This window comes from Staurois parvus, unplaced genomic scaffold (genome assembly GCF_062004578.1).
Source record: "Staurois parvus isolate SC_StPar_1 unplaced genomic scaffold, SC_StPar_1.0 ptg000458l, whole genome shotgun sequence".
NCBI classification, from domain to species: domain Eukaryota; kingdom Metazoa; phylum Chordata; class Amphibia; order Anura; family Ranidae; genus Staurois; species Staurois parvus.
Window position 1 is genome coordinate 212,133 of NW_028318254.1, and position 24,513 is coordinate 236,645.

At 41.6% G+C, this 24,513-nt stretch overlaps 1 protein-coding gene across 1 annotated transcript in view; it reads right to left on the reverse strand.

The window, feature by feature from the left end:
* ZMYND12 (zinc finger MYND-type containing 12) overlaps positions 1 to 24,513 on the reverse strand; it is a 31,014-nt gene continuing 6,501 nt past the window's right edge. Inside the window, exons 3-8 of the mRNA XM_089688885.1 lie at positions 18,270 to 18,441; positions 13,244 to 13,413; positions 9,650 to 9,772; positions 9,006 to 9,114; positions 6,619 to 6,764; positions 1 to 1,731 (exon numbers count right to left, since the gene is read on the reverse strand). Of these exons, the coding sequence (XP_089545011.1) occupies positions 1,615 to 1,731; positions 6,619 to 6,764; positions 9,006 to 9,114; positions 9,650 to 9,772; positions 13,244 to 13,413; positions 18,270 to 18,441 (837 nt within the window). The 3' untranslated portion in view covers positions 1 to 1,614. The remainder of the gene's footprint in view (positions 1,732 to 6,618; positions 6,765 to 9,005; positions 9,115 to 9,649; positions 9,773 to 13,243; positions 13,414 to 18,269; positions 18,442 to 24,513) is intronic.

The following is a 24,513-nucleotide window of genomic DNA, read 5'->3' on the forward strand; positions in this document are numbered from 1 at the left end:
TTAAGTAAAATTTATTTATTAAAAGCCAGTTAATGTATCATATTTTTAATGTTTTTTTTTTTTTTGGTTTGCAGGGAGGGGGGTCACATAGTGGACTCCCAATCTCTATTTCTGTTTTATATAATTCTTTAAATTCACAATGGCAATGGAACACCAAAATGACTGTTTTGCGCTAAATACAATGGAAAAAAATAATTTCTTAATAAACTTGCTGGTCCAAGATACAATGTTGTTTTTTTTTTATTTTTAACTGCTAATTTAGATACAAAAGCAACAACTGAATTAAAAATGAAACTAGGCTGATTAAAAATATATTGAACATTATGTATCATTGTGTTCCTAAACACAAAAGAAATTATTTTCCCATACCCACCAATCAGATTCAGACTTTTAGAGCAGGTCTGATGCTGATTGGTGGGTATGGAAACGTAAATCCAGTTCTTAGTAAGAATATGTTGATATGTAAGACCCAGCTTACATGGAATTGGATTACTGCCTGGGAGTTGTGTTCATTGACAAATTGTCAATAAAGTTTATTTTAAACTACGTTCTTTTAGTGAAAATGATTTGGTTTTCATTTACCAGTGTATCATAAGTCTACTCCCTAACACAACCCCTTTAGTTGCCTACATGACAAACACTCACCAGCCCTGGTCCCTAGCTGTCTACTTGAGGGTGACTCATCTCCTATATCATTGGAAGCTTGCGCTAAGGCCAGTCCCCAGCTGGTTTACCATTGCTTGCCCATCCCTCAACATGGAGCAGATACAACCCATGCTGGGAGTTGTAGTTTGAAAGCAGCCATATAGTCAGCGACAGTGAAAATGCAACTGCAACTCATTCACTAGTTGCACTGCTACACACTATGAGTTTTCTTTCTCTAGTATCCTTTGTAAATTATGGCTTTGAAATATAGTAATGGAAAGCAGTAAAAATTGCTTTATTTATGAGTTGGATGCAAGGAATGAAACTGAAAAAGGAGATGAAAAAGGGCAACCTCTTTCCAAAAAGGTCCCCATATGGTACAACCAGTAAGATTAAATTTCACCACACATAATATTCAATATACGTAATCCGTCAAGGCACTGTCAGAAACTGCAGACCTAATAGAGGAAACAAGGGTCAGAGAGTGTGGATATGCTACATTTTTGGTTGGAGATGTGCTTCAGAAAACAGTATGAAACTGGGAACATGTTCCATCAATGAGATCAATGCTGTTACCCTAATCAATGTTCTCACTACAAATTGCTGAGGTCTGAGGGCCTCACATCACATAACAAATGGCCGCACTGTTATGAACACCTGTTCCAGTGACAACTGTCTATTCAAGGATTTCCTTCACTTTGGAGAGATTTCCTCCTACTTCCTGTTTATCCTGTGTATCTCCCCAATGGAAATAAATAGCAAAAAAAAATCTGACACAGGTTTTAACCCTTCCAAAATGAAAATATAAAATTGTGACTTTAGAAATACATATACAGATGTTGGGACCCTCAAAATGGAGGGTAATACTCAAAATTTCAGGTTGCACATTAACAATGACAATTCCCATCTTGAGTCTGTTGCAATTTAAAAAGGTTTAGCAATTTGGATATGAGTATCATGGAAAAGGACCTATCTTTCAGACATTTTTCTTTTAATGCTCTCTATAAAGAGTTGTATGCTGTCAGGTTTATCATCCTTTGGCAGCTGCTCTGTAAGTTGAAGGAGTTTTTGGCCCAACTCAAGTGCCTAAAATGTGACAAAAAACAAAGTCATATATATGTTAGTTCAAGCTAAATCACATTTTTATTTCTTTAACTGCTTCATCTCCAGTATGGTAGCCCTCATCTAACCAAGCTGGCTCTTCCCAAATAAAGTCCTAATATTTTCATTAAAACTAGTCAGATTCAGGTTAAAGAATAACTAAAGACATTTTTTAGTTATCGATAGAGTGGAGAGGAATTAGAACACCTGTCTTTTTTTATTGCTAGCTGTACCCCCATTAGGGAGATTCACCCTTTCTATTTGTCCTGTTTACCATTCTCATTGAAAGTGAAAGTAAAGGAAAATATCAAATTTTGGGTTGTGCCCAGAAAAGTAATAGAGGGGGAATCTTCCACTGGTAACATGGGGGTCTCCAATGGATTCCGTTAATTTGTATGGATTTCTTATCACTTCCTGTTTTGGCCATGGGACAGGAAGTGATGGGAAATCCTCCCAATAGGACACGGCAAAAAAAATAAGGATTATAACCCTCCCTTCCAAAATGGAAAAAAACATTTTGCCTATAGTTCTACTTTAAACTATCCTGGAGTAAGCAAGTGGCTTCTATCTAGGGTTGTCTTCTGAACCAAGCAATCAGGTGTCCAGTTCTAAAACTGCTTTGCAGAGTCTCAGGTTTGGGCTTGCTATACAGCAAATTTGTCTGCCTTCCCCATGCATCAATGTAATTGCTTTCAGTTTAAGAGGTGTCCCAGTTCTGTGTATCCTGTGTAAATTAAAGTGTTACTAAACCTAGGACCCTGCATTCACTATATCTGATCTCCCATAGTACACTGAACACAGAAATTCAATTATTTTAGTAAATATAAACTGCTAAATGCCTTTTCTCATCAGCAGTATATAGCAGTCTTGTGACTTCTATCTGTGTCCAGCCAAGCACTGGTTAAAGCTTGTAGGAGGAGTTTTCATTCTCCTCTGACTGTCCTACGAGGCTGCATGACCCCTGACCCTCTTTCTGGACAGTGCTGACTGGCTCTGTGCCGATCACATGCACACTCCAAAAAAAAAAAAAATATGTCTAGCAATCCACACCAAACTGAGCATGTGCAGAGTGTCTCATTGGGCTCTGTTCTATCAGCAGATGGATGGGGGACAGTAGAAGAAGCAGAGGATCAGAGAAGACAGGATCAAACAGCCTTTTTATACAACGTGGAGGATTAACCCCTTAGGAGTCACAGTGAGTATAACAAGCATGCTTTACTGCATATACAGACTGATTTTACGGTTGTGGGTTTAGTAACACTTTAAACCTGCAAACATTGTTTGCAAACTTTATTCATAAATATACTGTATCTATATTGTAAAATGTTACATTGTATTTTTCTTAGTATTTAGGTGCAGAACCAAGTTCTTTAATCTGTACATGTTAGGTCCTATCAACTACAAACATAAAAAAAACAATATTTGTTTTTAAACAAGTTGTTCCTTATTAATTCTTCTAATTTTGTTTCATTTGCTTTGCTAGTTTTTGTAGTATCACATTTAAAAATTCATATTTGAAAAAAAGCCTTGTTAATTGTAAAAAACCTTTACCAGAAACATGATTTTTTTTCAAAGCAGGACAAATTTCACAGTTATTGCATTTGCAAAAGAAAACTGATGAGTTATGAACTACTTTAGTTTCCAGACTGAAGAAAATAAATTGTGAATCATATTGTTAAAGTGAAAATAAAGGTTCTGATGTTTTTAAAAAAATATAACATGTCATACTCACCTGCTCTGTTCAATGGTTTGCACAGAGCAGCCCGATCCTCCTTTTCCCGGGTCCTATGCCGGTGCTCTTGGCTCCTCCTCCTGCTGAGTGCCCCAGAGCAAGTTGCTTGCTCTGGGGGCACTCATGTGTGCTTGCTCCTAAGCCTCTTCTGGGTGTCCCCACGCCGTTCTCACTGGCTGTGATTGACAGTCAAAAGCTCCTACTGCTGTGTCTAAGCCAATGAGGAGGGAGAGAAACATGAAAGCTGCTGCTCTCTTGCACATCGTTGGATCGAGATGGGGCTCCAGTAAGTATTAGGAGTGGCTGAGGGGGGATCTGCACACTGAAGGTGTTTTACCTTCTGTAGCAATTGTACATACAGAGATGGATGCGAACCACCTCCATTTTGCCAAAGGCCCTCCATCTTGTATCATTTCTACTCCAAATCAGCTTCCCCTCTCCCTCTCTGTTTAGTGACATGTGATCCCTGTGTGCTGGGTTCAGAAGTGCACAGGCAATCAGGCACAGCGGGACAGCTTCATGGTTATAAATCCCAAATTAGCTGGTGCCTGGGTGTCTGTTAGCTTCTCAATCTGAGATAATCATAAAGCCATAAACCAGTCCTTCACTGGACATCAAACGCCTAAAACACCCCTCCCCAAATTAGGCGATTGGTTCTCTGCTGGAAGGAGACACCCTGTTGAGTTCCTAGAAAAAGGCTGTCAGGTTGGGAGAAGGGAGTTGAAGAATTCTCCCTTTTAACATCGGAACCAACTTGGGTGACGGTACCCTTTTGCTCTGAAACTTGATCTGCTTAACCCAGGACTTTTGGCAAGTACTCTACCTCTCTAAACTTCTTTATGTTATCCCTTTGCTCTGTTATTGCTCTCTGTATTTAAATATATATATTGGCTACATCTTTTTCTGTAAATATGTTTATTGCACCATTTTGACCTTTTTAGTAATAAATCTTATTTTCTGAAAAGTGTTGAACTGTTTCTAAAGCTCTTTAATGCAAACTAAGAATCCCTTTCTCTGAAGAGCGCTACTGTGTGTTTTTAAACCTCTATATACCTCTGCCTGCAGTGACAGTGATATACAGACGATTATTCAAACATCATAGTGTTATTGCTAATATTGGTGAGTTTCCTCCTTTTCTCTACAAAAAGGCGGTGGTGGCAGTGTGAAGGGTTAATTGTGTAATTAACCTGACCCAGTAACAATTGCTCTCAGGCTGCAGGTACATAGATTGTGGTCCATTAGCTGGAAAATCTTTGCGCAGGGTGCAGCTGAGCGTGGCATTGTTACGCACATGACAGCGCGGTTTTAGATTAGCTAGTCTTTCAGTCATGAGTTGGTGAGAAAGGCTGGGGGTCTGACGCCGCGATCGTCACACCTTCATGCATAAAATGCATGAAAGTAAAATACTTTTAGCCTTTAGAACCACTTTAATGAAAACCTGGTTTTGTTTTACAGTGGTATTGTGCTCATTAAAACAAAGCTGCACTGGTTTAACCACACCTTTTGAGCCATGTCCACTTTAGATATACTACACCCACTTTTACTTATCCACTGTCATGGTCATGGGTCAGGCTCAAAGACCAGAAGCTATAGCAGTAGAGATACTCCCACCGACCAGCAGGATAGATATACAAGCAATTCACCCTGCTGGATGAAGCAGGCTCACACAAGGTCTAAGCACTAACTGGTATTCACCAGAGCTCCTGATGATGGAGATGGGTTTTGCTGCATGTTAGTACCTGTTTGCGGTTCTCAGGATCATCCTACCATGAGGTGAGCAAGCCGTGGTCCAGTAGCAGATAGCAGGTTGGGATCAAACAGAAGTGTAGTCAAGGAGCAAGCCAAAGGTTGGCAACAAGTGGCAAGATAATGGCTAGAGAGAGCACAACAATCTAGAAAGCAGGAAGTGCAAAGGCATGGCTTTAATAGGCATGGGTAGAGCAAAAGGTTCAAGGTTGAAGAAAAACAAGACACAAAGCAAGGGTGTCCTAAGGGTTCAGACAGGGTACCATCCAACATCTCAGGTGACTCAGCAAGAAGAGTTACTGCCAGACACAGAAGAAGTCCTTAGTTCACATCCTCATTCCCATTAGGTTTTTCGTGGACTGAGAGGTGGCAACCCTACTTCTAACCCAGTAGATATAAATCCTAAATGAATGCCAGTTGGTGTGCTAAAGCACTCTGCATCATAAATAACTGTCATTTTAAATAAACTACTTGTTTACAACTTCTTTTACATCCTTTGTTGTATCTCAGTTCTGGTGATCTCCTGCAGTCTCTATGCAGCCGATTTCCATCTAAGAGCTCTCCAGCAGTGGCTGCATGGCATTTCTAAGGGAGAATATCCTGATGATGAGAACAGTGGGCCATGTCTTTATAATGTGTTGGAATGACTGCTTGTAGTCCCCATTAGAAGCCTGTGTGACAACACAGAAGCACATTTGGGAGACAAAGAGCATTCTCACCATAAAACAGGAAGTGCCTGAAGAAGGTATTTCATAGTGGGATCACCAGTTTAATTTTCAAGCCCCACTCCATGATTAAAAAAATGGCTATTTTTACTTACCCTAACCTGAGGTCACATGATGCCATAGCACCAGGTCTTCTTCTCTTCTGTTTACTTCTTGCTTGGGGTTCTTCTTTAGATGTCCACATCACTGCCTTTGTGAAGTGGATACTTCCTATTGGATGGCTGCTTGTGGGGTCCTCTTAGATGAAAGAAGAGGATTGCCATCATCACAGGGGGATGGTAGGGGACTCTTGATCTCAGAGAACCATTGAACTGCCAGCTTAGAATTCCAGTGTGCTGGAACTGGTGGCCATAAGGGACTTGGATGGAGAACTTAGGTAAGCCTTGCAGGCTTCACCAGATAAGGGAAAAGAGACTGTTGGCATAGGTTGGTAAAAAAATGAGTTATATCCTGGAGGGGGGCTTTACGTTATTACTGAAAGATGCAAACACAAATACTGAAAATTATATTTAACATGACTTTAACATGCTAAAGCTTATATGAGATTTTAGCGATTGGGTTTACATAGAGAACATAGATATACTGTATACAAATTTAGGAATATTTTATTTGGAAAGACAATCTATAGGCCAATAGTTTAAATAACAAATCTTTAGGGGGAAGACTTACCACCTTAAAATCCACTCTGAGATAGTGCAACATAGCCAGGGCATGTAGAACCTTGGCTATCTTGGCTGGCTCTTTCTTTGCAGCCTGTTCTCTGATGTCATAGATAGCACTGAGTATCTGAAGAGCTTCTGCCTCTTGGTTTTCATCTATGGCAAGGACATTGCAACAAATCAGAATAAACTGATCAGTGACATAGATGTATTCTAATAACTTCAAATAGCTGCTGCTAATAATCTGACAAAGTCTATCTAAAGCAAAGAAAAAACATTTTGGCTGCAGTTTTGCTTTAAGGAGAACTATTTCTCTTAAATGAAAGTATATCTAAAGCCCAATTTTGTTTCTAGTGTTGGATACAGTAGATTAAGTACAGATTTATAGTAAACTGCTGTAAAGCTGTAATTGGCTGGAGGTACTGGTTAGGCTGCACATGCACAAAAAGGGCAAAGGAAAATGCTTTAGACATAATCCATGACAGATATTAGAGAGGAAGAACCAAAGAACCATACAAATGGGTGTAGTCTGAATGTTAATATTGCATCATAGTATAAAAACCAAACCAGTGCATTTTGGGGTTCTATAGGACCCTCTCATCAGAGTTCAATATACTGGTAAAAACTGGACTGGAGCAATGTCAAAGTGGAAAATGTTAAAAGGTAAAAAAGTAAAATATGAGTCTCTGTGAGAAGGCAGGCTTCAGGTGTAAATGAGCTGTCAAAGCTTGCTTTCTAACAAATACTCATACTCAATTTTTATACCTTTTAATCTTTTCCAGTCTGGAATCTCTCCAGTCCAATTTTCACCAACATATTAAGCCATGATGAAGAGGGTCCTTTAGAGTCCTAAAACAAGTTAGCTTGTTTTTTTTTTGGATATGCCTTAAAGAAACAAAAATATTTGTTGTATAGCTTCTTCTCTTTTAATTCTCTTTGGTTCATATTTCTGTCTGCGTCCCAGTAGGGAGATGCCTTCATTGGTCCGGATACACACCAAGAAGTTCAAATGAGGTGAAAGTCTCTCTTAGCTGTCACTGGAACAGGAGTCTCCATTAGAACATTAAACAGTAAAAACTGTAAAGTTTTAGATTTCCAAGGACCACTGTCAGTAGAGAGGGTGAACCTTCCCAACAGGGACACAGATAGCAATAAAAACTTTTAACCCTTCCTTATGAAAAAAGTTTTGGCTTTGGATACTTTACAGGACGCACCAAGTTTGTTCTTTTTCTAAGGGTGTCCATTGACATTAGACAACGGTTTTATGCAATAATTTAGTAGCTATGTGTCCTCCACATGTGATGGTTAGGAAACTCTTTACTGGTCTCTCCTCCTCCATTGCCAAAACAGGAACTATTGTTTGATCAGAGCATTCCAGTTCAGAGCATAAATAAGACCAAGAGACAAGACAATTCGTCTCTGGCTGTTCCATGAAGTTCATGACCAGCTTTACCCTGGTTTGGGTTACTAAGCTTGGGAACCAAGCTTGGAAATTCCTTCAGGAAGGAATCTTGTACTTACTAACTGTACAACCTACGTTTGTTACCCCTAAGCCCCCCATACTAGTTCCCAGGTGTAATTCTGAGGCAGTAGCTTCAGTCCTTTCTCTACCAACTTTACCTTCAGTACCTTTTGGTCACCAGCTTGGAAAAAGTAGATCTGGAGCTCTGGCTTCAAATTAACTTTCATAATTTGTATCTCAAAAGGCATTAGAGCCACAACCACACAAGTGCCTAGCATTTTTAGGAACAGGTCAATATTATCAGCCTTCATATTCCTTTCATGAACAGGTTTCCTTTAAGGCTGAACGCTGGGCATAGCCCCCACCTCTAACTAATTGCTAGGTTCTTTTTTTTTATATATTAAATTCCTATTCAAAATGCCAGAAATTCATGGTCACTTGATATGTTGGGTCCTGAGTCTTCCATCTTTTTCCCTCAGAGCAGGGTTTTTCTTTGAGTGTCTGGGTGACATGGATGCTTCCTTTTTCTTTTCCTTTCACCAGGGTCTTTCAGGATCCAGAAGAGTGCAGTGGTGAGAGGACATCACTAACAGGCAACTGGTTGACAGCAGAGCTGGATCTACCAGTCACTACTCATGGAATCGGTGTCAGCCTGGGACACGGATGGCAGGGTTGAGTACATAAAAGTCTACTAGGCATTTATTGCTATAATATCTGCTGCATGGGTGGAATAGGAGAAGGAGCTTTCCCCAGAGATGGGCTTTAATTGCACTCCTGAGTGCTTGGGGAAGTATATTAGCACCTTTCACTCCCCATGATAGAAAAATTCTGCAGCAAAATCTTACCACAAACTAATACTTATTGTCATCACATACATACAGATTGTTTTGGAAAGCTATGTACACATTTTTGACTCCTATGGCAAGGATTATTACCAATGCCTTCTTGATCGCTGTTATCAAACCAAACAGAACCACTTCTCATTGAAGACCTTATCTGAACGTCAACCAATCTGTACAGGTGAGTGTGCCATATATCCGTCACCTGGAATAAAAACAATCCAGGGTCATGATGATGATGATGATTAATATACAGTATATACAGTACATTCAACAGCTTAGAGCAGACCTCCAACTTCAATATTAATAATTAAAGTGGTATAAAAGTAATTTCCTTCCAAACCAGATGCTAATATTATATTTGATTTTTTTGAGGGATTGCGGTAATGAACTGTGGTGGTGGAAGCGGCGTGTGGGGGTATGGGGATGGTATTATGGTGATGAGCTGTGGTAGTGGCAGAGGAGGGGGCTGCTGGTGGGTTGGTGGTGCTCCTAATTTTAGTGTTGCCTAGGGCAGCATATGAAATAAATACACCAATATGTGTATTCAAACATTGAGCAGTTACATGCAGGTAGGGACATATCATTGGCCCTGGACACACATAGATTTATAGGAATAACACTGCAACATCATTCAGTTTTCAACATTAATTTCAACTATCATGAACCACACAAATGAACCATACAAATGAAATAGATTTTAAATATGTAGGAGTTTCTGACATGCAAAGCTGACCTACCTCAGAATACAGAGAATCAGCGATGTCCATTTTATTCTGCCGGAAAAAAACATTGGCCATATGGAAGTATCCTCCTGCAGTGCTGATGTCACTAGGTCCTGAGACTGTGCTCGCATAGTAAATCTGAGATGGATAAAATGCTTATATTCATGATTATGTAAATACAGTCAGGCTTCTTTAATAGGATGAAAATCAAAAATACTCACCGTACTGCTTAACATACAAAATGTATATGTCAGATATAATACAGATTTCTAGAAGTATTAGGAAGAGTTTGGGGGAGATTTATTAAAACTGGAGCACTCAGAATCTGGTGTAGCTGTGCATGGTAGTCAATCAGCTTCTAACTTCAGCTTGTTCAATTAAGTTTTGGAAATAAAACCTGGAAGCTGATTGGTTTCTAAGCAGAGATTCTATGCAGATTCTGCACATTTCATTTTTAGTAAATGTCCCCCTTTGGGTGAGGGTTACGATGAGGGATAGTATAAGGGTTGTAAAAAAGGATTAGCATATTACAGGTATGGCTACATTGAGGGTTAGTGTGCAGGTTACAGAGAGGGTTAGTGTTAGGATTGCAGGGAGGCATAGTGTTGGGATTAAAGGGAGGGGTTGTGTTGGGATTACAGGGAGGGTTAGTGTTAGGATTAAAGGGAGGGGTAGTGTTGGGATTACAGGGAGGGGTAGTGTTAGGTTTACATGGAGGGTTAATATTAGGTTTACAGGAAGGGTTAGTTATAGGATTACAAGGAGTGTTAGTGGTAGGATTACAGGGAGGGTTAGTGGTGATTTTATAGGAGAGTTAGGATTACAGGGAGGGTTAGTGGTAGTTTTACAGGACTGTTAGGATTACAGGTAGGGTTAGTGGTAGAATTCCATGAAGGATTACAGCAAATTAAAAAACCTCCCCTGCTAGTTTATGTAGCATCCCTCTAGATAGCCAAGGGGAGCTAGCTAGTTTTTTTTTGTTAGGAAGGCTGCGTAACAGCCTTGGCAATAGTCAGCTGGGTCACCTTTAGGTCAGGGCTGAGAGGCTCTGCAGATCAGTTCCCTGACACCTCCCCCTGCTCTAGAATCTTGGACAAAAGTCTAGAAGCAGTGAACAGGGGAGAAGAGGAGCTGGCCTGCACACTTGAAGGACTTTGGTCAATCCCCAAGCAAGAGGCTTTGCATGGGGCCAAGGCAGCCTTTATGTGTGACTGGGCCTGCTCAGCAGCAGGAGAGTTTGGGTGGAATATGTGAGGAAAACTGAGATGTAGGAGCCTGGGAGGGGGCCCAGTGGGAAGGAGTCTACCTACAGGCCGAGACCTGGAAAGGAGGATCACTCAGCCTCATCGCTTCCTGGAGGGAGGACCACCCATGGAGCCAGGGAAGGAGCCAGCCCAGAAGAAGGCCTGAAGGCAGCCACCAACCCAACCAGCTCACAGGAAAGGACTGAGTTAGTAATCCAATACCCCCTGGGCCAGACAAGGGGAGAGGGCATTCTGGTGGGAAACCTGACTAGCTCTACACCTGGGACTGTTACATTTAAAGTGTCAGCTTTGGATCCCCTTGCCCAGGGTTTTCACCCAGTACAGCTGGATGAGAAGAGGATTCATCTTGGGTCTGGGGTGGTACACCAGAAGAGGCTCTCCAAGAAGAACCTTTTTTGCTGTACAGAGCTTCAAGGACGTTGTCCTCAGTTACAGTTCCCTTGGTCATCCCATACACCCCTCAACCCCATCCAAGTTCAACACCCCTAATAAAACTTAAAATCCAGCTCAAGGACTGTTTACTTTCTTCATAGTGCAAGTCTGTGGAAAATATGTGTTGCCTGGCTATGCAGGACTATAGGGGACCCAAATCTTCAGAGACTCCTAAGGGGGTAGTGCTACATTTATATATTAGATTTAAAAAAAACAACTAGGGGCCAGGGCCCTCCCTGGTGATGTGAAGGCTTCCTAATGGCTGTCCATCAGCATATTTCTCATAGGGTTCTGAAGACTCCTGCGATAGCATGATGATGTCAGGACAAGATTGGTTGGTTGAAGGCTTAAACTGTAAAGATCAATCATAATTTTGCCTTGTGGGTGATCCAACTCTGCCTCCAGCAGCTGGAGACTCATGTTATTGCACAGGGATTTAAGTATGCATGCTTTATGTATCAGCATGGACTTTAGAGTAAGACCCCCAAAACTACGAGCCTAGTATAAGCATAAAGATCATGGTGTCAGGACATATATGTGCCACTGGTATCGTCTGGTACCAATCATAATTGGGCCTGGGCACTATCTGCCCATTTATGCTCAAACTTAAAGTGAAGGTGTCATAGAGCAATTGACTACAAATGTTAGCTCTGTGCCTGTTTTGTTTACTGTCTGGCTTCAATAGAATGTAGATAAAACCTTCTCATTTTTCTCTGACTCTTTGGATCTGCATATTGTTCTAGGTATATACCCCAAAGTAATAATGGTAGAAGGTCAGCATATTGGAGGTCAATTTGCATTTTTAGAGGGAGGACACCTGCATATTTCCCTATGACAGGCTTATCTTAGAATTGGTAAAATCTTACCTTAAGGATCATATCATACTGGCAATTCTGTCACTGGAAAATACTCATCCACAGCAGAATATCTTTAGAGGACACAGCAATGAGTGAAAAAACTCACCTTCTTGTAGACGTCACTACTTTACAAACTGCAGGAGCGAAGTGGCACTTTCTAGCTGACAGTTTTTCAGCATTTTTTGCAGCAAGGAAGCACTCCCAAAGCCAGCAAGGGAACACCATCTACAAAGCAGGTATGTGTCCTCCCTGTATTTTCAAGCAAACCTGTTGCCAGTGAATACTCACTAGAGACAGGCTCATTAGTGTGACATTTGCCTTACCTCGATTAATAATAATAATAATAAGTAATAATTATAAATACTAATTATTATTATTAATATTCATTAGTAATAATTGTCAAATTCACGTGCTGAGTAGAAGACTGATCCACAGAATTTTATTGTAAAATTAAATTAAAATAGCAAGTTTAATTTCAAAATTAAACATTTCAGTGACAGGTTAAACGTGGAAATTTAATAAAGATTTAAAAAAGAAGACACTTTTATAATCCACAGCCATGAACAGTCAGTCCTCCGAAGCGTTCAATGTCATGTTTACAATAGTAAGAACACAACAGATGAAATCAGCAACTGACCTTCACTATGTTGCCGCATTAAAAGCCATAACACTTTAATAATTTACCCTTAATTACCTTTGCTATCCCAGAATTGCTGCTGAAAGTGACTTACTGATGGCTCGCTGTGCCTTGTTAGCATGACGTTTTGGCTAAGGTATGCTGGTGTGACATTGTTGAATACTGAGGGCAGTATTCAAAATTCTATGCTCTTGCATGTATTAAAGTAAAACATCAGGTTATTTATTTATAACACTGCAGGGGTTCTCAGCAAAGGATACTTGGAACTCTTGGAGTACATTCAGATATACTGTACCAGGGAGTATTTACATCTAATACGGCTGCCTTATTATCTGCTCCCCAATTAGTGAGATTGGTGTTTGAGGTTAACTTGTAAATTCAGTGTGTAGCTTTGCAAACAAAACCTAATTACACTAACGTCATTAGAGAGGTGGCGCAGTGATTCCTCAAACTCTCCCTTGGCAGAGTACAGAAGGCCGAGATTCCGGTGCAGTTTGGATCGGATGAGATTGCTGCAGTCTGTAGTTTTTAGTACAGTCCAGTAAGCATGAGACAGGTACTCCTCGGCCTGTGTTAAATTTCCCAGACCTACATAATGAAAGAAGGTAAGAAAATTATTTGCAGAAGACTTCTGGTTTACCAATCAGTCTATGGGGTCAATTAACTAGCGGTTACTGCAGGTGATAACATGGTCACGTGGCTAATTTGCATGAGTTATTGCATGTGGTAAAAAATGTCCAATTCGCAAAAAAAAATAATGATTATGCGTTATTTAACACATGTGCTGGTAAATATCACAAAAAAATCATGCGGTAAGCTGTTAAGTCCAATTCAAAAATGATTGAACTAAGCCCTAGTAGTAAACGGGCAGACTGACCATTCGAGCACTCGGGCACTGCCTGAGGGCCCGAGGTCAGTAGGGGGCCCCATGAAATGCCAAAATAACAAATCTATTCTGGACAAGGGTGCGTGTCCCTACGCACCATCTGGCCAATTGATGAATCTAAAATATAACCTTTATTCAGATCAATATAAAATGTATGCTAAGTTACACCATTCTTTTATCAAGCTGTACTTAATGCCTATTGAAGTGGAATGTACTGCGAGCAGTATGACTGGATACCATTACAATTATTTACCTTACATCCAAATGGTTAATAACACCATACCAGATCAAATACCATACCGCTTTAGATTAAGTTGTGGCATAAAGAAGACACGGTAGTTTGATCATAAATTTATCAGATGGAATATATAATCTCTATTAAGGAGATAAAGTTACCCCATGGACAGAACTAATTGGATAGTATAATCTGTCTTGCTACAGATATGCTGCTAGCGGAAGCTGCCAGTCTAATTGATCAGTCCTTTGTGCAGGTTATACTCACATACACTCATCCATGGGCCTTAATGTCAACCTCTCATGGACAAGCCCCATATATTACTATATCCAGTCAAAAATACCTCATTATCTTGAGGAATACAATTGATGCACTATAAAGCCTAGTACAGACCACTCCAAAAACGGAAGGGGGAGAGGAGTAAATACCATGTGCATTCAAAAAGTGCTCCCAAAGAAAGACCCAAAGAAAAGAAAAAAAGAGAAACTCTTCATGTTTCGCTCCAAAAAACAGAGCTTCGTCAGGAGCATAAAGAATTAAAATAGGTCACATAGTGGCTGGAAGTTGTTCTCAGTTTCACATGGTGGCAAAATGGCACCTATCGTTTGTTTCACACACACACACACACACATATATCTATCAATTGGCCAGGTGACAATTGATATATATATCCCGAAGGGACATGCTCCCTCGTTCAGCATTGACCAGGGGTCTCCAAACTTTCTAAACAAAGGGCCAGGGGCCAGTTTACTGTCCTTCAGACTTTACAAGGGCTGGACTGCGGCCAGTGAGAGTAGAAAAGGTCCCAACGTCAGTGGGAAAAAAATAATGCCCCATTGTTTGGTGCCAGTGGGAGGAATTTTGTCCCATAATAAATGTCATTGGACCCTATCATTTGTGCGACTGGGAGGAATTGTGCCTTATCGTTGGTGCCATTGGAAGGAGTTGTGCCCCCTTTATTGGTGTAAGTGGGAGGAATTATACCAGATTGTTGGTATCAGTAGGTGAAATAGTGTCCCAAGGGCCAGATAGAAGCAAGCAAAGGGCCGCATCTGGCCCCTGGGCCGCAGTTTGGAGACCACTGGCATAGACCAATTCACAAAAGAAAAGTAAAAAAAATGCAATATTTACCAACAGGGTACCACCAGGCAATATTACATGTGGTATTATTTCAGAGCTGGTTGTTAAGGGAGTCGGCAGCTGAGCCCTTAACAACAGATGACTCAGCAGCTGTCAGTGGGAAACCTTATCTGAGCATGCAGCCCAGCAGAACAAGAAAGGGGGGGATGAACAAGCACCCCCCTCCTGAACCATACCAGGCCATGTGCCCTCAACATGGGGGGTGCATTGGGGCAGGGGGGGGGCTCCCCACAACCTTGGCCAGTGGTTGTGGGGGTCTGCAAGCGAGTTGCTTATCAGAATCTGGAAGGGGGACCCCAGATCCCGCCCCCACCATGTGAAATGTGAATTAGTATGGGGTACATGGTACCGCTACTCATTCATCCAAAAAAAGTTACATAGTTAGTCTGGCTGAAAAAAGACAAAAGTCCATCCAAAAGTGTAGTGTAAAAAACCACAGTAGGCAGTCTTTGACAAGTCCTACAAAAATGAAAAAAAAAAACTGTCTCCCGGTGTAGATCCATCGTCAATCACAATGCCCGCCGCAAACCCTCCCCCGCAAAAAAAGGCTCAGCTCTTGACATTGGCTCCTGCCATTTGACAGCTCCGCCAGCCCTTAAATATCTAAGGGGTGGGGACACCCAGTGACATCACCGGTTGACCCCCCCACCCCCTCGTGACGCCATCTACCCAGCATGCCCTGGTCGATGACATCAAAAGGGGGGTCACCCAGCCCCATCACCGGATGCCTCCACCCGTTAGATATTTATGAACTGTCAGGCCAGCAAAGCTGTCAGACGGCAGGAGCCAGTGTTGAGATCGGAGCCTTTTTTTTTTCTTTTTTCGGGTCGGCAGTGGCGAGCATCATGATTGATGATGGATCTACACAGGAGAACAGTTTTTTATTTTGAGTTTTTTTAAATCCTCCCCCATTGTCATGAACTATGTATAATAACGCATCTGTTAGAGCATATCTAAATTTTCCACTAACCCTCAATGCAAGGGGCCAGTTCTCCACAGACCACTAATCACACAGCACACTAATCTTAGAGGACATCACAATATTCACTATCTAACTTACTTTTCTGTAGTTATTATTCATTTGAAGAATGATTCGTAACAAAATTACTGCCCTGGGTGTCAAATACACTAGATAAACCACATTTTTTAATATTTTATTTAAAGCTTTCTTCTGCTTAGTAATCACGCTACCATGTAGCTGTAGGTATAATCCTTTTTAGCAGGGGTTGCCCAAGAAGCTAAAATTATTACATAGGTTCCTCACGGGTTAAAAGGGATGAGAAAGGCTGCTCTACAGGGTTTCTGAACTTATTCTCTTGGACAGGAGTGTCTTGTAATTGGGTCTCTTAATCTCCTCTTAATGATGAGATACTGGTGGAGGTGGTTTGGCACATCAACTGAAAGGAAGCCCCAGGATCAAATCAGGTATTATATCTCCTAGCTGGTCTAGAAATGCCCTTAAAAGAACTGGAAGTAGCTGAGTACTAAGACCAGACCAGAAGTCAATTCCGGTATACACAAGTAGCCTCTGACGCTGCTACTACAAGATTAAATGGGCAAAATCTAAAACAGGGAGAAAGGTTCTATCACCCATATAATATGGATGTGATTATAGCTCCAAGGGTTACAAGAGGTTGTTGATGGTAATGTTCTTGCAAAAGTGATACAACAATTTACCAAAAATGGAATTGCAACCATCTCACAGAGACATCCAGGCTGCCCACGGAAGTTAATACCTCAACAGGAGCATCTTCTGATGAGAAGGGTTGAAGTAAATCACCATGCAAGTTCACTGCAGTTAGCTAAAGAAGTAGAAAGCCAATCTTGTTTCCCGTGAGACATACAGCGTACACTGCATAGGAATGGCATGCATGCGTGTTGTCCATGAAGGAAGCTTCAGCTAAAGCCCATGCACAAAAAAGCCCACCTAGAATTTTCCAGGGCCCATGCTGAAAAAGAAGAAGACTTCTGGGACTCTGTACTCTGGAGTAATGAGACCAAGATAACTGTTTTCAGAATTGATGACTTCAAAGCTGTATGGCTTTGCAAAGATGAGGAGTACAAAGAAAAATGCATGGTGCCTACAGTGAAACATGGTGGTGGGAGTGTCCTTCTGTGGGGCTGCATGAGTGCTGCTGGTGTTGAGGAGCTGCATTTCATTCATTGATGGTATCATGAATTCACAGATGTACTGCTCCATATTGAAAGAGAAGATGCTACCATCACTCCATGCACTTGGTCATTGTGCACTTTTCCAAAATGACAATGATCCAAAACACACACGTAAGGCCACTGTTGAATTCGGAAGAACAGCGTGAAAGTGATTCAGTGACAAAGTATATCTCCTGATCTGAACCCAATCGAACACCTATGGGGAATTCTGAAGAGACAGGTTGAGCATCACTCTCCATCCAGCATCCAGGCTCTAAAAGAGGTCATTCTTGAAGAATGGAAAAAGATAGATGTTGCAATATGTCGCCAACTTGTTAATTCCATGCCTAGAAGACTTAGTGCTGTTCTTACAATTCCTGGCAGTCACACAAGATACTAGATGGAGTAGTTTTTGTTGTGGGGTGTATTCATTTTTGCATCAACTAATTTGAGTAAACCTGAAGATTTTGTAATCTAAGTTATATTATTAACCTTACTTTCATGTAATGAGCTAAACAAATGTTCTAAAGAACTCAGTTTTGTCAAAATTTTGAAAATTGTTCTTGTGTTCATTGAGATATTGATTAAAATCTTACTTTTCAAAAGGGCTGTACTCGTTTATGCTGAGCACTGTATATGCATATATATACACGCACAATAAAAACTACCACACCTTGCCCTTCCCATTTTAACTATGGCCCCATCAAACCTCAGACCAGCAGGCGACCACTTTCAAGGAATGTGGCCTACATTGGGAGATGCCATCATTCTTCACTGACCCAATGGGCCATAGAGTAAAATGCATATGTTGCTTTATCTCCATAAGCTGAAATGGAGAATTTAGCCAGGAAACTAAGGAAAGGAAGCCAAAGTGAAACTAAATCAGAGAGGGGCACATACATTAAGAATCTTTTCAGTTTCTGAAAGTAATAGGCTCTTAGGCTGGACTTTTTCTTTTAAGAGTTTGAAATGCAATACAATTTATTTTTAAAAACATAATTAATCTTCACCAGCCATATGACTTTAACTTACCAATGTTGGCTTCTGCTAGAATAAGGTATACGGGCACTAGTTCTACTGATGTCAGCCCGTATACATCTATACTAAAAGACAGAGCATGGGTGGCTGCTGGAATTACATCCACATGGCGCCCTTCATACAAGAGTCTCTGAGCTTCCTTTGTGGTCAGGTCAATCAAGTGTTTCTGCAAAGAGAAGATTTACTGAGTTTACCGTCTATTAGTCTATGTATATAAGTCATATCAATTCCCCTGTCAAACAGCTAGAAAACTAGATGAAATACATATATAGGAACAGTTTTTTTTATGTCAAGGGATATAAACTTACTGTATATCAAGTATACACTATCATTGCTAGCCATAAGAAGATTGGAAACACTGCCTAAAACTCTGCAGACCCCGTACAAGGCTCTAACTCTTCTTCTACTACTAATGCACATGTTCACTCCACCTTCTCTTCATACTGTAAGCTATTGAACCATCTCTCACTCTGAGTTTCAAGGAACACACTGGTGAATTAAAGGGGGTTTATTTATTGACCTGGAGCTGTGTTTATATATGATTTCGCTCATAGCCACTTGACCCCCAGGCCAATTCTGTAATTCCTCTCCTACATGCAAACATCTGCTTTTTTTTCTAGAAAATTATTTAGAACCCCGAAACATTATATATTTTTAAGCAGAAGCCCTAGAGAATAAAATGGTGGGTTTTGCAATTTCTTTATGTCACATAGTATTTGCACAGCAGTTTTTCAAAAGCAATTTTTTGGGGAAAAAATACACTATAATGAATTTTATGCACATAAACATAGTATAATATCCAATTGTTTGGTAAAATAGAAAAGATGATGTTATGCCAAGTAAATAGATACCTAACATGTCAAGCTTTAAAATTGTGCATGCTCGTGAAATGGCGACTAATTATGGTACTTTAAAATCTCGATAGGTGAAGCTTTAAAAGCCTTTATAGGTTATCAGTGTAGATGGTGTGAGCACCATTTACATATGTGTGCATGACCTATGTATGCATTCACCTTTGCGCAAGAGCATGAGGGGGACAAGGGCGGTTTTAAATTCTTTATATATTATTTATTTATTTTTAATTAAAACACGGTCTCTTTATTTTTTTATCACTTTTATGGCTATAACAAGGGATAAACAATACCCCTTGTGGTAGCTGGAGCTACCAGCAAGTCCTCTTTATAGAGAGATCTGAGGTCTATTAGACCTCAGATCTCTCCTCTGCCCTTCAGAGCATCAGATCAAACCCAGTCCAGTTTGTTCTAATGCTTTCACAGGCCAGGCAACAGTCTGATTACATTAGACCGATACTGGAAGTGACGGAATACTGCTTGCTTCTGGTTTCTTAGACCAGGTGTCACCAAACTTGAACTAGGGTTAGTGGGAGTATAAAATGTCCTGGCGTCCAGTGGGAGTAAACAATGCCATATCTTTGGTGTCAGTAGGAGGACTAGTGCACCATCATTGGTGTCAATGAAAAGAATTCTGCCCCATCTTTGGTGTCAGTGGGAGGAATAGTGCTCCACTGTTGGTGTCAATGGGAAGAATAGTGGCTTATCATTGGTATTAATAGAAGGAATTATGTCCCATCTTTGGTGTCAATGGAAGGAATTGTGCCCCATCGTTTGTGTCAGTGTCCCCTTTTTTTGGTGACAGTGGGAGAAATAGTGCCTCATTTTTTAGTGTCAGCAACAGGAATGATGCCCCATTGTTGGTGTCAGTGGATGAAATAATGCCCCAAGGGCCAGATAAGGCCAAGCAAAGGGCCACAGCTTGGAGGCTGCTCTCTTAGACCATAGAGATGATTGGGGACATTCTGGCCCTCTGTCATTCAGTCTCAGGCTCCTCTATTCTACCAGAGACCCCATCCCACCGCATGTAAAAGCAATTGCTTTTACCTTCTTCAGCATGGCTGGCTGAAAAAAAAGGACTCAAATAAAAAAAAAGGACACCAGGGTCATGACTGCAGCTGCAGCCACAACCCTGTTATAACCTTGGATATATTAAACTATTCGTGATCCTTCCTTACCAGGGGCGAACTGACAACTCATGGGGTCCCCAAGCAATAGGAGATCATGGGGCCCCTGCGTCCTCGCCTACACTCAAACCACTCCCAAAAAAGCCTATGAAAGGTACCAGCGGCATCTCATGGGGTCCCCTACTGACCCCGGGCCCTCAGGCAGTGCCCGAGTTCTCAAATGGTCAGTCCGCCCCTGTTCCTTACATCAACTTTCTGTCAACCTTTGTACACCAGTGAACATTTCAACCTAGCCTGAGGTCAGTAAAATTAGTAAGCGGAAGCAACTTTATGTGCTGAAATAGGAACGGTAGATTTAGAGTGAAGGACACAAATCCTATTTGCAATGTCATTCTATAGCCTATGGTGTTGGGCAGGGCAGGAGTTTATACAGCACAAAGAGATCAGGCCGAGATCACACTTGTGAGGAGGTATAGCTGAGACATCCCTAGAAAAATAATTGCAAGCTTAGAAAATAGAGGTCCCATTTTTCAGGATATAGATATACTGTACATGTAGAATGGGGCACTTTGCAGAATGAAGAAATGGCTGCAATTAGTCTGAAATGTTCATGGGTAGGCAGTGCTTGAAAAAAAAAAGATTTCTATCCTTTAGCTCTTCTTATAGGACATTTTTCAGAATAGAGGTAAGGGAGCTGCCATTGCTGCCCTATTTTTGAAGATTTAGTGGCTGCTATCTTTACAGATGCATGTAAAACCACTTGTAGTCATCCTGCCTTAAAGCAGAGCTTTACCCATATTAACTTGATAAAAAATAATGTTCTTTAGCAAGGAACATACATTCCACATTAATAATGACGCTACCAAAATTAGTGTGTGCTGTAAATTGCCTCCAGCATTGTTCCTGTTTCTGCTTACTGGAGGCTGCCATTTAGCTGATGCCCAGAGCCCCTGAGCAACAGTAAATCTTTAGGCTGTCTGCAGATCGACCTCTACATTTTCAGCACAATGCTGAAAAATAGAGAGCAGCATGTGCAGAGCAGGGTGAGTATTACTGCATTGTTAACAGTATAGGCACTTATTTTTAATGTTTTACATAGTTATACCTGCAAACGTGGCCAGCCTGAACTGATCTAGCGGGACTGGATTTTCTTACTGAAGTTCCACTTTAACCGCTTGCCGCCCTGCCACTGTGTATATACGTGTGCAGGGCGGCAGTGGAGCGCAAAACCACGTTTAAAAACGGGTTCCACGCTCCCGACACTTTCGCCGGCAGGGGGCGCGCGCGCGCGCGCTCCCGCCGACCCGCGGGTGACACTATTTGATCCAGGAGGGATCAATCATTAGATTTCAGCCAGTGATTTCTGGCTGAAATCACATGATCGGTCCCTGTCCTATCCTGTCCTGTGTTGACATACACAGGGCAGGATATGATGTCATTCTTCTCTGCCTGGACACATTCCGTTCCAGACAGAGAAGAAGACATCCAAAAAGTGAGTACACAAGCACTACACTACAGTTAGAACACTCTAGGACACATTTAACCCTCTGATCGCCCCCCTCCCCCCTCCAGTTAACCCTTCACTGCCCTGTCACCAGTGTTACTGATCAGTGAAGCGATTTTTACTGATCAGTGTCGCTGGCGACTTCCGATAGAGTTAGCGCCCCTCCCAGATAGCGCCAGATTGCCCGCCAGTACACCAGTAATCCCGTTTAACCCCCTGATCGCCCCCCCCCTCCAGTTAACCCCTTCACTGCCCTGTCACCCAGTGTCACTGATCAGTGAACCAATTTTTACTGATCACTGTATCAGTGTCGCTGGCGACTTCCGATAGAGTTAGCGCCCCTCCCAGATAGCGCCAGTTTGCCCGCCAGTACACCAGTAATCCCGTTTAACCCCTTGATCGCCCCCCCCCCTCCAGTTAACCCCTTCACTGCCCTGTCACCCAGTGTCACTGATCAGTGAACCAATTTTTACAGATCACTGTATCAGTGTCGCTGGCGACTTCCGATAGAGTTAGCGCCCCTCCCAGATAGCGCCAGATTGCCCGCCAGTACACCAGTAATCCCGTTTAACCCCTTGATCACCCCCCCCCCAGTTAAACCCTTCACTGCCCTGTCACCAGTGTCACTGATCAGTGAACCAATTTTTACTGATCACTGTATCAGTGTCGCTGGCGACTTCCGATAGAGTTAGCGCCCCTCCCAGATAGCGCCAGATTGCCCGCCAGTACACCAGTAATCCCGTTTAACCCCTTGATTGCCCCCCCCCAGTTAAACCCTTCACTGCCCTGTCACCCAGTGTCACTGATCAGTGAACCAATTTTTACTGATCACTGTATCAGTGTCGCTGGCGACTTCCGATAGAGTTAGCGCCCCTCCCAGATAGCGCCAGTTTGCCCGCCAGTACACCAGTAATCCCGTTTAACCCCTTGATCGCCCCCCCCCTCCAGTTAACCCCTTCACTGCCCTGTCACCCAGTGTCACTGATCAGTGAACCAATTTTTACAGATCACTGTATCAGTGTCGCTGGCGACTTCCGATAGAGTTAGCGCCCCTCCCAGATAGCGCCAGATTGCCCGCCAGTACACCAGTAATCCCGTTTAACCCCTTGATCACCCCCCCCCCCAGTTAAACCCTTCACTGCCCTGTCACCAGTGTCACTGATCAGTGAACCAATTTTTACTGATCACTGTATCAGTGTCGCTGGCGACTTCCGATAGAGTTAGCGCCCCTCCCAGATAGCGCCAGATTGCCCGCCAGTACACCAGTAATCCCGTTTAACCCCTTGATTGCCCCCCCCCAGTTAAACCCTTCACTGCCCTGTCACCCAGTGTCACTGATCAGTGAACCAATTTTTACTGATCACTGTATCAGTGTCGCTGGCGACTTCCGATAGAGTTAGCGCCCCTCCCAGATAGCGCCAGTTTGCCCGCCAGTACACCAGTAATCCCGTTTAACCCCTTGATCGCCCCCCCCCCAGTTAACCCCTGCACTGCCCTGTCACCAGTGTCACTGATCAGTGAACCAATTTTTACTGATCACTGTATCAGTGTCGCTGGCGACTTCCGATAGTGTTAGCGCCCCTCCTAGATAGCGCCAGTTTGCCCGCTAATGCACGGGATTTTTTTTACCAAAAACATGTAGCAGAATACATTTTGGCTTAAATTTATGACTAACTTTGAGTTTACGATATATTTTTTATAGCTGAAAGTAGAAAATATTGTTTTTTTTCAAAATTTTTGTGTTTTTTTTGTTTATAGAGCAAAAAATAAAAAGTGCACAGGTGATCAAATACCACCAAAAGAAAGCTCTATTTGTGTGAAAAAACGGACGTAATTTTCGTTTGGGTGCAGCATTGCATGACCGCGCAATTATCATTTGAGTTAGTGCAGCGCTGTATAGCAAAAAAAGGCATAAATTACAGTATCTATACCATAGTTTGTAGACGCTATAACTTTCACACAAAGCAATCAATATACACTTATTGGGATTTTTTTTACCAAAAACATGTAGCAGAATACATTTTGGCTTAAATTTATGACTAACTTTAAGTTTACGATATATTTTTTATAGCTGAAAGTAGAAAATATTGTTTTTTTTCAAAATTTTTGTGGTTTTTTTGTTTATAGCGCAAAAAATAAAAAGCGCACAGGTGATCAAATACCACCAAAAGAAAGCTCTATTTGTGTGAAAAAAAGGACGTAATTTTCGTTTGGGTGCAGCATTGCATGACCGCGCAATTATCATTTGAGTTAGTGCAGCGCTGTATAGCAAAAAAAGGCATAAATTACAGTATCTATACCATAGTTTGTAGACGCTATAACTTTCACACAAAGCAATCAATATACACTTATTGGGATTTTTTTTGCCAAAAACATGTAGCAGAATACATTTTGGCTTAAATTTATGACTAACTTTGAGTTTACGATATATTTTTTATAGCTGAAAGTAGAAAATATTGTTTTTTTTCAAAATTTTCGTGGTTTTTTTGTTTATAGCGCAAAAAATAAAAAGCGCACAGGTGATCAAATACCACCAAAAGAAACCTCTATTTGTGTGAAAAAAAGGACGTAAATTTTGTTTGGGTATAGCATTGCATGACCGCGCAATTATCATTTGAATTAGTGCAGCGCCAAACAGCAAAAAAAGGCCTGGTCATTAAGGGGGGTAAATCCTCTGGGGCTCAAGTGGTTAAGCTGAAGTGACCCTCACTAAATTTAGTGCTGTATGCAGCTAGGTTGTATTCAGCCTGAGCTTT